This window comes from Scomber japonicus, chromosome 14, assembly GCF_027409825.1.
Source record: "Scomber japonicus isolate fScoJap1 chromosome 14, fScoJap1.pri, whole genome shotgun sequence".
In the NCBI taxonomy this organism is placed as follows: domain Eukaryota; kingdom Metazoa; phylum Chordata; class Actinopteri; order Scombriformes; family Scombridae; genus Scomber; species Scomber japonicus.
The window spans coordinates 23,469,274-23,482,350 of NC_070591.1; the positions used below are offsets into that span (position 1 = coordinate 23,469,274).

Below are 13,077 nucleotides of genomic sequence, written 5' to 3' on the forward strand. Positions count from 1 at the left end.
TTAGCTAATCAGTACAAGTTGCATTTAAGAGCTTATGTTCGCACATTTGACGCCCACAAGATACATGGTTAAATTCATTTTGTATTCATTCATTCATCTGTAAAGCATAGCCTATCAATAAACAGCACAGAGCAGACTGAACTGAGAACAAGCAGAGAGATAAATGTGTTGCAGTTTCTTGCTGGGGTCATTTTAGACTGCTTATGTTACAAAGTGTATGCTTTAAACAAAGGCCAATACATGCTGTTCCAGATGACAAATTTTGTCACAGCACAAAGGAAACAGATTTCTTTCAACTTTATCCCGATTAAATGAAAAAAGTATTATACTGTCAGCAAAGAGACAAGAAGGCGTCTTTGATCAAGGTCACAGCGTGAGACTGATTAGTTTGCTGTGGTATTTTGTGGCTCAACAGACTCAAACACATGACTTATGTTGCAAGTTGTGACTTTGCAACACAGCCACTGCACTGCCTGATGTATCTGAGGTCATTCTTTCACAACGCCTGATGGAAGAGTATAGACCTGCCAGTAATAACTCACAGCCAAGCTGTTTGCTGCAGGGTACAATCGCCAACCTGATAACATGTGCAGTGAGGACACCGAGATTCACACCCTGCAAACACCATCAAGGACATCATGGTCTGATCATAAAAAGACACCATTCTTTTCTCAGAGACATGTTTGGATTTTAATTTAAAACTGATATTTACTGATAAAAAACACATTTTATGGGTGTATGAGTGTCTCCATCACTAGCTGCAATTCAACAGGAAGCATAGCATCGCTACAGTTCCTGGTTTTGTCCTTTTTTTAAAATCAAGGGACAGTGGAAATGCATAACAAGAAGGGGTACACACAGGAGGCAAAAACCTTCCACAGAGCCCAAATTCAACCCTGACTACCAACACTTACTTCCACATGACTACTTCAACAAATACATTTGGCCATGTGATTTGGTGGGAAGTTGTTGAGGGATTGTGTCCTTGTGTTTGCACTACCAGCGACTCCTACTGATTGGTAAAGGCACCTGTGGAGGGGGTTGGGATCTGTGTTTTAGTGTTAACCTCTGTATGCATTATACCCCCCGGGTGACTCTCTGACAGGAAAGCAGTACAATTTTATTGAACATTTCAAACTGTGAAGAAAAGGGGGAAAAGTGTAACAAGAAGGTGTTCTATAGACTATGTTGCTGTGTGTGCTCTCCCTGTTTCCCTGGCAACGGACATATTGACATGCTGCAGTGCAGCTGCTGGAAGTTGGCAGGGAGCCAGGAAGCACCCTGCCTGCACACAATCTCACATTCTGTCTTTTGCCAGCATTGCTCCAGCTTCACGCAATTCCCATTTCACTTTTTTGTTCTCCATCTTGGTATGTTTCTGAGACCAGCTGAACGTCAATCTGAAGGCTAATGACTTGGGTGGATTGTGTGGTGTGTGTGTTTGTTGGGGAGGTGGAAAGAGAGAGCGATGGAAAGACAGAAAGGCAGGGAGGGAGAGCGAGTAAGAGCCAGAGAAAAACATGGAGGAGGGAGGGGCGAAGTCTGTGCCATGCAGTGCTCGCATGTTAAGATGAATAGAGGGAAAGGCGAGCCTCGTGTTATGTTACAAGAACATAGTAGTGGCTGGGGGGTTGGGCTCTACATCAACAGATGGATAAACCCGGGTGAAGAATGCATGCCAAGCGCCAAATGTATCAGCGGCTTGCTGGGGCATGAAAATGTCAGGTGTCAGCGGCGAGCCACGCGGTCGCTGCTATTTATACAATCCACCATGTGCTGGATGTACACATAAGGCCTTGTGAACGAGGATGGCAGGGGTTAAGGGTAAGAGTATTGCCAGACAGAAGAGGAGGAGAGCAGGATAGATGAGTGGGTGACTCACCTCTTTATCAGACTTGGATACAGACAGCTAGAGAGGAGTCTCCATGGCCCTATGTGTTCAGACAGGTTGGGCAGGGAAATGTCAACACCAGGGAGGGTTGCGCATGGCTTACAAAGTCATAGATGGAGAAGGCCTAGCATTATCTCATCTTATTCCTGAGGCAAGTGTTGACTGGTCATGTTAGAAACATAGCAACGCATACCAGCTACATGCCTTTTCAAGCGCCGGCTTTGTTTTGCTTAGCACGAGGACATAAATGACACACGCAGCTCGGAGAGGAAATTTGCAAAAGCTCCATACTGACTAAAAGCAATTTAGTGGGTTCTTACTCTCCAATTAGTGACTGGCTGGTGAACAAGTAACCCCATCAAAACACATCAGTTGGCATTTTGTTACATGGCCTTTTCCAAAGCCCTCAGGGTCTGTGTCAACTGCGTCCTTGTCCAGACAAAGCCTTCTAAACCCTGGATTTCATTTCCACATTGTGCCCTGGTGTCCCCTTCATTGTTGATTTTTCCACTATGTGCAAGGCCAGGGCATTTGTACCAGTCTGTTAGGCCCACGTCAAAAGAAAAAGTATCCGCTGTTGACGGCTAGGCCATTCTTGTTATTCATGTCATGCCTGGTGGTTTAGTAGGGCAGGGTGCAGAATTTTCCAGAAGCAGCTGTGTGCTAGTGAAGCTGACAGAGCGCCAGCCCAAAAGGGTTTCTATCTCTCTCCTTTCTCTCTCCACAACCTCACCCCACCCCTCCCTTCGCCTCCATCGGCATGCTTGGCTTAGTGCCCGGACTTACTCAAACTCACACTCAACCAGAAATATCCGCTCTCCCCCCTCCCTCCCCTAAACATATCTCTCTGGCTCAACAGAGAAGCTTCCATCACTCCGGATGACATTGGATCATTTTTCTCCCCCTGCACATTCCAGCCAAAGAGGAGGACAAGGGAGGGGAGCGGCTGCTGTTTCTGCTCTGTGATTATATCATTACAGAGCAGCAGACATGTATACAGTATATCAAGCACAACCTGTCATTAGCATACTTTATTTGATGATGGCTAAATACAAGTGCGCTTTTGTTGGATCCAACCAACTGGATCGACTTTGTGCCAGTGCCGCAGATTAAATTTGGGAATGCTTTCTCCGGGGCACTCCAAATTTGCGATCAACCTTGAGCTATAAAAAACCCTTCTCTTATTTACTGTACCATTATCCCCAGACACCTGTTGTGAAATGCTCTACCCGAGTTATCAGATACTCAGGCAAGGCTCCGCTCGCGGTCTAAATAAACCTGTCCGAGCGACACAGTTGTGTAATACACTCGAAGTCACCGGCTCCATTAATAGAACACACCTGTCAAACACAGGCCCTGCTTGTTCTCTCTGTTGGCCTGACCCCCTCTCGCCCCTTAACTTCAACTCAAATGTTCCATGGCTAAGAGACAACGCAAACTCTTTTCAGAAAATTATTTCCAACAAACACAGACACAAAGAGAGGCAGGAAGGGTGAGGGCGAAGTAAAAGCAAGAGAATAGAACATTTTTGACTGGCAAGGGAGAGCGAACAAAGGCAATAAAAGCTTTATTCTGCCTCTGCAGAGATTGTGCAGTGGCTGCCACTATAAAGCCTTGATTGACAACAACATTAGCACTCAGAGGAGAAATAGCTCCCACTCACAGTTATGTAACATACAAAGAAACTACAGTGAGGTTGTGGATGGGTATTAGTGTGCATGTGCTGCTGCTGTGTGTGTGGGCATACACACATAACGTATTCCCAGATAAAAACAAAAGTGACAGAATATCCAAGAGTGTTGTTCTTATCTTCTGACAACTGTACGCTGTAAAGGAGATGAAAGGCGATGTACAACACACTGAGATTCTCTCAGGAATCCTGTATTTATGCAGCACATGAAAAAAGTTGTCTACATTTTTTGTGGCGCTTTGTTGTTTGGCAAAGTGATGGTGAAAGTTTAATTGTGCGGTTGTGGTTGAGGCAGCTGATCTCATTGCATGCAGACACTGAGCACTGTGTCCCAACTTGAACTGGAAATAATTGTCCGTGGCTGAGGCCTTACGGAGGAGCGAGCGAAGAACAGACAGGGACAGGAGGAAATGAGCTGCTATGAGCATCCCGTAATACATCACCACAGATCTGCTGACACACCCCAGAAACTGAGCCATTCATCAGCCCACCAGCCTGTCCCCTCATCAGGCTGTTCACAGATGCAGACCAGCAAACCAAAGCAAAGGCAGTTTGCATTCAGATGGTCAGCTAAAGCATTTTACGACATCAAATCACTGTAGCTGTTGTGTTTCCTTTTCATGTTAACATGAATCTCTGTACCAAAACATTATTTGATCTGCTTAACCTCCATAGCGTGACTTCAGGCACATTCTCCCCTACATGGGCTTTGTGTCGTTCAGCTTACAAGGCTGTGCACAGATGGCCCTCAAGAGCCATTGCATTCATTTGAATCCCAGCTTTCAGCTGACTAAACAGGCACCTCAGTGGTGCAGAGGGACAGTCACCTGCTGCGCCCCCTCATGCCTTTACACACATGCTACACACACCACAACCACCACAAAGCAGCCACAAGCCTTTTTCACTGGCCATCCAGACGAAAAAAACACACATTATTGAGCAACAAACCAGCAGACAGTCAATCACTGTGATTGAATCAGTGTTTTTGAAAAGGTCTGGCTGACTGACTGGCAGGACACACGCTACATTCTGATGAACTGTAGTTCGTTTGTGATTTGCCAAAGCACTGAAAGACTATCGCGGAGCAGCTGGCTGAGGATCCTTTTAGAGGAAAGCTGTGCTTGCTGCTCACATGTTTACTTTTAGCGCAGCTCACATTGACAGCTAAATCTAACTTTAGCCTGGCATGTCAGAGGTGGCAACAAGTATCTTACTACTGTGACTGGCATGCCCCTCCCAGAAGCCCAAAATATATGCCTGGAAGATAGAGTTCAGCCAGAGATAAAGGGAAGTCATGACTTTTATTTAACACAATGGGATAACTATAGCTGTTAGAATCAGCAGGAGTATTTTTACATTACAATTTTCACAAATGGAGTAAATTTAGATCTCCTTGTGGGCTATATTCTACAGCCATATTGTTATGTACCGAATATTCTCGATTGCAGTAGATAACACTCCCCTCTCTCGCCTTCTATTTTTCATTTGGCATAGTAGCAACATGCCATCTTATCAGCTGATCCTGAGCCAGAAGCCAGGAGTAGTTGCTCAGCAGAAAAAGGAGGGATTGTGCTGGGCTCGGCTATAATATGAGAAAAAACCCAAATGCTCTTGGATCAGTCCCATGCTTTGTCCTCATCTCTCACATTGCCTCTTTCCCTTGTTCATTTTTCATTCTCTCTCCTTTCATCTTTTTGTCCTGCACCCCCTCTCCTTCCTCTGCATTCTGCTCACTCTCTTCCTCCACCTCTTTCTCTCTCTCTCTCTCTCTCTCTGCTCCACTTACAAGATTTGGCAGCACTCCAAGATCTGAGAAAAACATTGGAGGCATAGCCTCGTTTTGATGTCTGGAAAGAGAGGGAGGCTAAGAGTGAGAAAGAGCGAGAGAGTCCTCATTTCCATTTCACAGACTTGATTCACAGCAACACCACAGCAGAAAGGAGGAATACAGGAATATCGAAAGTGTGAGCATAACTGCCAGTCAGAGAGAAAAGGAAGGATGGAAAGATAAGGCAGACATATCTAAGAACACAAGGGGGAAAAAAACAAATTTAGGTTCACAAAGTATTATGACGGTCTGTGTCTAAGAAATGCAGAGAGGCAAACATGAAGGACAAAGTGAGTGAAAAAGGAGGAAAAACTGGCATCACAATATCTTTAAAACAAAGTGAAAATATGCATTTGGTTTGTGTGACCTCTGAGACATTGTATTAGTTTCTGACTGATGGAAAATTGAAACACAGCAATACAAAAAGGATCTAAACTCACTGAACTCAAGCACAGAAAACAAACTATTTGTAGGCCTTGCAGTAATTGGGTCTCATACCAGTCTGAGAGAAAACAAATTTGGCTCTCAGCATTGTAATCATCTTAACTTTGTAGGCCTTCATGGTAAACAGGCCAAACCAGGCAGATGTAAACCCCCCTCTGTAGACCGAGCCAAGAATCAGAAGGGAAATTTTACACATCCTGCGGATTCAGCCGTGCTCCTCCTAATTGCTGGTTGGAGCTCCAACCTCTCCCCCCGGTGCTGAGAAGAGAAACCGTCATTACTAGTCTCACAGGAGCCCGAGCCCAACTCCAAAGGGAAACTTTGATTGATGAAAAGAAGAAAAAAGAGGCAGATCAGAGTGTGTCCTCGATACAACATTTGCTGTGTGACCTTGTTTTCCCTGACAGAACTAAAATTAACCGAGTGGATCAGTTATACTGGGAGCGCAGAAATGTGGACCAGATTCTCCTTTTGGCGCGTCCCTGTCTCCGCTCGCTTTCAGGGGATTACAGCAGCACGAGCATGCCTTTTGATTTATTGTGCTAAACATAGATTCGTTAGTGAAACAGCTGGCTACATCTAGCGCTTCACTGTCTCCCACACAGGCCTTCCCTCCCTCCACCCACCCACTGGACCAGATTCAACTTTTTAATGCAAAATGAAAACGTCTAGGGATTAGAATTTATAATGTTCTTCTTTTTAGATGTCAGCATTAGTGTTACGGTTAACTGCTGTTTCTGACAGAGTGAATGTCTACAAATGTGATTATCATTTAAAGGCAGTATTTTGTTGAATTTAGGGGGGAATTTCCTCAAATATTAAGGACAGAAGGGAAACATCAAACACATGCTTATCTGAGCAGGAAATAAAAAATTGACTGCATTCTCCAAAGACAACAAATATGAACTTTGACCAACCCAGTTATGGCTTTACTATCACACTAACATCTTTGTGTAACACTACGTGCCGACCTACAGTTTAGTTAACCATTAAAAAGAGAGGCAGTGAGGCAACAATCTCTCTTCTTCACCTATCTGTTATTGCCTTTTACTTAGCTTGATTAACAGAAGCCTGTCAAGTAAATCAATCACACAGTCAATGAGGGATTTTATGACCATTGATTTAGCTATATGTTGCAGCAATTTGATTAAGAATGCGACCGTCTGGGTTGGAGAGATATTTCACAGCTGGTACATCAAATACTTGGATCTAATCCTGCAAAACTACATGACCGTGAGCTAAACTGTACTCTAGCTTTAGACAAAAGCTACTATCATAAAGCAGCGGAAGGAGGGAGGAGGAAACCAAATTAATCTTTGCCCACCAGGACTACACCTGGCTCAGCCTCAGATGACACATCTTGTTAGGTTTTCCATAAAGTAGTTTCAGAATGAGAACACATCAAAGTCAAACAATGTCTGTCTCATAAGCAGGAGCTTAAACATTAAAAATCCCTTAAGGTTCTTATAGGTAAACACAATGAAAACCGATGACTCATTAACCACAAATGGCTTCTGCATGATTATACTGAAAACAGAGGAGATGCTTCACTACTAAGCAGTGGTATAAACAGCACCACAAAAAAAAAAAAAAAAAAGAAATCATCATAAAAATTCAAGCTGAACTGATTTCCATCAACTCCATGTGACCTTGTCTTCACATGGTGCTTGTTTGCATTGTCTCTACACAATGTTCCTGCATATGAATCGACAGGCTGCACCCGAGCATCTGCTATGCACCGATTCCCCCGGTAACTATGCAACACCAGAGCATTGTGTTATGACAGAGCCACTTCCAGGGACACATTATCACTGTATTAGATACGGGTGCAAGCTATTTCAAGTGAGCACTGGACAAACCAGTATTGGTTCTGCTGTGATGAATCTTGACGGTGAGAGAGAAAGAGAGTGAGTGAGAGAGAGAGAGAGAAATGTTCCTTTGTGTCTCGTTGCATCATATTTCATGCCAGGTTACGAAAACCTGGCTCTCATCTCCGATATTCTCGGATGTGGCAATTTCTGTTTGGCTCCCAGTACACTGTCAGGAAGAACAAGTAGGTCAAAGTGCCGCCTGATAAAGAAAAAAAATCTCTAAGAGCGGTATGTAAGATGGATCATGGAGTGGGTGTGTTGTTGATGAACACATTCAAAGCCATTTAGCTAGTAAGGTGTTACCCTTTATCAAACTGGGCAGCGTTTGTGGTTTTAAAGTCCAACTGATAAGTAACTGATAACTTTCCATAGAACAAAAAAACATTATAAACAAACAGCTGTCTCAGAAATGCAGACTCCATGAAAAACATGTAAGGCTATTGAGCTTCAAATCACATTGCGGAAGCTTTGATATTTGCTCTTAAGTGTATTGTATTATCAATCATTTCCCTTTAGTCTTCTCAAATAGGGGATAATAATTATCTGAGCCCTTCTGAGTTGGCTAAACAGTAAGGTGCAAAGGCTATGTTTTCATTCAACATCATGAATCAATCTATTTATCAGGACACCATGCAGCTTATTAGAAAGTGGGTACGATTGGAGGTAGCTTATCAAAATATCACCTTTGTTTAACTAACCAGATTCATAGACAAAAAGGGAGCTAAACTGTCTGTGGGCCTTTAATGAACAAAAACCATCCCCCCCAAAAAAACCAAAAACAGTCTTCTTTTAAATGCGTGCTGTTGCTGAATTTCAGAGTCTGCACTGACAGCCCGATAAAACACGAGCAGGAAGCAGATTGTGTCTCAAATAATTATGCAACTGCCCGCTCCGCCAAAGCCCCCCCCCCCCCACCCCCCACCCCACCCCCTTCTCCAACAGAAATGATCTTACATGCCAGTGTCCGTTTGGTGCAGCGTCAGCTACATCGGAGTGAGAGTGAGCTCTTTGTCTGAAGGCACAAAAACAGTCTCAAGATTGCTTCCCTCTCTCTCTCCCGCAGCCACAGTAACTGCAGTTTGTCACTTGACGACCCCATAAGCCGCTCATGGCTTGTGGAGATGAGTCTGGCTGCCTTCTTGCCATTACAGAGACAGAATTGCTGTTTTTTTTTTAATGGATGTGCCTTCATGAATCTGCAACAATTAAATTTGCATTTGAAGAGGTGCAGGCCGAAGTTGGTTTGTAAGGCAGTAGCAGCATTATTGTTTACTCTGAAAGAACACACGTTGCATACTGAGGCAGAAATCTGCTCTGAGCATGTGACCCAGTGAAAGAATGTAGCAATATCAGGGAAAGTAAATATCAGTGTGACACAATGTACCACACAAACTGCAGAAAAATGAGAGCGAATTTTTTTTTTTTTTTTTTTTTTTAAAGGGTGTATTGCTGCACTGTTAATGCACCTAATTTATGCTTGAAGAAAGTTTGTAAATGATGATTTTTATTCATAATTTGATTTGTCAAGTTCTTGGAGAATCAAACATCGCGTTCTCTGAAAAAAAACAAAAGATTTATCTAAAATAAAAAACACCTTTACGATGTCAGACACAGTATGCACATAAACTGGAAAATATGTAGTGACAGTATTGAAATCTAAGAATATTATTATTATTCCGAGTGGTTCATTTCAGCAAAAGTCCTAATTTGTGGTTGCACAACGTGGTTACACTATGGTATCATGTTGACAATCGTGCACTTTCTCACATTACTGACTCAACAGATTCCAGCTGACTGAACATGACTTGGCACCTATTTCTGTAGGCTGCAATCACTTTACAGGGATGCACAAACTGTAGCACATAAGGGACAATGTGTCTGTTTTTACCCCCTCCTACCCACAATTTTGCATCCACGAAAGGCATGTGTGCAGAAAAGGTGCTCCTGTGCAGCTCGAAACAGTAGCCTACTTATGTTGTGCAGCGTAAATCAAGTCTCCTGAGCCGTCACAACAAGCCTGCGTATCAGAGCAGAGAGCCCTTTCTCATGATCTGCCCACACAGAGACCCTGTGTAACTTAATCACTCAAATGAAGCAAGCTCAGACAATATGTTCATACAAGATCAGAAATTGTATTTGGCAATTTTTAAACAAGTGCATACAAGTACAGCTAAAAGCATTTTCAGTTTTGCCAAGTGCTCGTAGAGTAGCATTAGTCACATTCTACGTTAAACAGGAACTGCCACCAGACCTAGAAGTACATCAAGAATTTTGTTAAACATCAACAAAGAGGAACGTAGTCCATTATAATGAGTACATACCTTTATCTTCAAAAATATAGAAACACAATGTATTCAAAAATCAAAAATTTTACAACCATGTTTACGAAGTATACTCTTCCCTTGGGTCCAATATGTACAAGTCCGTTAGTTTGTTTGAATGGTATGTATGTGATATTTATATATTTATACTCATATTTTTGCTTCCCCTCCCCAAAGAAGTTTTCAATAAAATCAAGGGTCCCTCTCCTTTTTTACTTTGACATCTCCTGCAAGGATGGTGGCGATTTCTCCTTGCATGAAAGCCCACGGTACGTTCGAGCCAACCAGGGGACATTTCTCTCCACTTGGACAGTACACTTCACCCGTAGCACCTTGCTGCTTTATGCTTTCCCTCGAGCACGGGAAGCAGAACTTGTGAGAGGGCACAGACGGGCACTGAACAAAGTGTGTGTCCTCCAAACGCTCGTGGCACAGCGTGCAGCACAGGGGTATGCTGCCAGGTACCGAGGAGTCCGGAATGCTTTGGGGGTGCACTTGGTCCATGCCTGGCACGTGGGGGGTGCCTGCACCAGATGCATCTCTCTGTGCGAGCCTCCTCTGATTCATGGAGGACGGCGACAGGGGGCTGCTGCTGTTCCTCCGGGTGGTAGAGTGGACTTGGTTGGTGGCGTCCTTGGGAGAGCTGTTCCCACCTGCATTGTCTGCCGCCATGATGAGTGCCGCCATAGGGGACTGGCCATTCTGGGCTGCTTCAGGTGGGGTGGTGCGGGAGTGGGGGGATATTGTGGAAGGGGGAGAGGCGAAGCTTGGCGGGGGAACTGGTGGCATTTTGAGTCCGTCAGTAGGTGGTGGTAACCACTGCTGTCCTTCTCCATTGAGCTTGGCAGCTGTCCCCTCTCCCTCTGGTTCAGGAGACGCTTTTCTCTTCATGCTCCGGGGGTGTTTTCCTCTGTCTGGAGGTGGGAAAGGGTTAAACAAAATAGTTGAGTTGCACAGCTCAGACAAGGATCAACAATTACACTGGAAGGCAGTCATGCATTTTTTTGCTGTTCCAGGCTGCACCACAGGCAACAGAACAATAATAACAAACACAACAAATGTGGCACGTTTTCATTTACACAAGAGGAATTTTGCAACCATGACACAATAATTATCACTTGTTCATTATTAACCCACTCCTGAGCCAAGATGAGTTAACATAATTATGACCACAGCACAAAATCAACATTACATACTTGACATTAAAACACATCTGGATGCTTACCTGACTTGGAAGCCGTGGCGCTGGCCTCATATCCCATAACCCTTTGTTGCATGGCCGCATGGTCCTTCTTGAACCTGTTGTCGAAAGTGTGCAGAGCCATCAGGTCCCTCACCGTTTTACCCTTGCTCATCCAGTCTGGGTCTGCTCTGTTTTTGTGGCTCTCGGAGATCTCCGGCGTGAGACTGTCCGGTCTGTGCTTCTCCTTCACCTCTCTGTCGTGCTCGGTGCTCGAGACCGAGGCTGGTCTCTTGCCCAGGTCGGCGGGACTACCGCCCGCCAGTGCGGAGGGAAGCCCCATCTGGCCCGGTCTCCCGTTGACGGCGTGCACCGGGGGCATGCTCCCGTTAACCAAAGGCACTAGATTCGGGGGGACCGTGCTATTCCTGCGCGGGTTGGGGCTCTGGCGGTTCAGCTCTGGCGGCTCGTCGGGCTTAGGAAATCCATTGGGGACGGGGATGCCGTTCGCCTGCCTGCCAGACTGATACTCTGGACCCAGCCTGGGAGGGCGATCGGAGGAGAGCGGGTAGCGATCCAGCGGCTGTGGCGGTCGGGAACCGGGGTCTCCCGCCGCTGCGTGGTTGATAGCCTGGATCTCTTTCCCGGAGAGCTGCGACTTCCCCGGCCCGGGAGATCTGCCCTCCTGAAACCCGTGAGCCCTCTTGAGCTGCCTTGCCGTCTCGATGACAAACTCAATGCGGTCTGCTCCTTCATAGTTGACACATCCCCTGCAGACGGGCTCGGTAAAATCCCAGATCATAGCCCACGGCATGCGGGGCAAGTCGCATAAATAACACGATTGCCTCCTGGAAGAAGCAGCGACCGCCGCGGACGACATAGCGCTAGTCGTCAACCCCCCTAAGAAAAGAAACCCAAAGAAGAAAAAATGTGTCTTCTTGTCCTGTTTTTGTCGTCCGATCTCCCTTTAAAAAAAAAAAAAACGAATAAAGAGCAATTTCCGTTCGTGGAGAGAAAGGTGGGGGAGAAAAAATAGTGTAAACTCGTCCTCTCCCGACTTTCGCAGTAACAACGGTGAAGTTTCACAGGGAGAAGTTCATGTCGGTGTGTACTTTACTACGGCGCTCCTCTCTCTATCTCCACTGACTCTACTACAGCCTCAATGTGGAGCAGTGACGTCACCACGGACCTCTAAACGCCTGCTTCCACTTCAGTTTCTATTGACTTGATTTCTTCGACAGACCCCCCCCCCTCCCCACCACCACCAGCACCACCACCACCACCCCTCCACCTCCACCTCCCCTCCACCTCTCCAGCTTACTGCAGCCTCTGTCACTCACTGCTTTTTTATTTTTTAATTTAAATCACTTGAACCTCTGCCCAAACTGCACCCAGTTCAGCTTCTTCTTCTTCTCCTCCTCCGCCGCCACCGCCGCTTGCGACTCAAGGGAATAACCCGCAGCTTTTTATTATTATTTATTTATTTATTTATTTATTATTATTATTATGACCACCAAGCCTGCAAAATAAAAATACAACACCGGATCCGCCGATACCAGCCTGTCTGCAATGATTTTTTTTTTTTTTTTTTTTTTTAAAGAAACATGCTGCTGTAGGTAAGCAGTAGACCACCAGGGGATAATAATACTACTACTAATAATAATAATAAAAAAAGGCGACTTTCCAGCTCCTCCAGTTGACTGCTGCTTTGTCCTAAATTCAGAGCGTTATCCGGTTCAGGCTGAAAAACGCTCGCTGCAGCTTGTTTTTCTCAATGCACAGCGCCTCGACGCCATGAGCTGAGCTACTACTACTGCTGTGCAATGAATGAGGTGGGTCGACCCTAAGAAGA

The 13,077-nt window shown here is 45.1% G+C and overlaps 1 protein-coding gene across 1 annotated transcript; it reads right to left on the reverse strand.

Annotated features, from left to right (window-relative positions):
* Positions 1 to 10,028: 10,028 nt before the first annotated feature.
* Positions 10,029 to 12,441, reverse strand: irf2bp2a (interferon regulatory factor 2 binding protein 2a). Its single transcript, XM_053333017.1, has 2 exons — positions 11,271 to 12,441; positions 10,029 to 10,959 (listed from the first exon to the last, which is right to left on the reverse strand). The coding sequence occupies exons 1-2, from the start codon at positions 12,103 to 12,105 to the stop codon at positions 10,238 to 10,240; spliced, it is 1,557 nt and encodes a 518-aa protein (XP_053188992.1). The 5' UTR covers positions 12,106 to 12,441; the 3' UTR covers positions 10,029 to 10,237.
* Between the last annotated feature and the right edge of the window lie 636 nt (positions 12,442 to 13,077).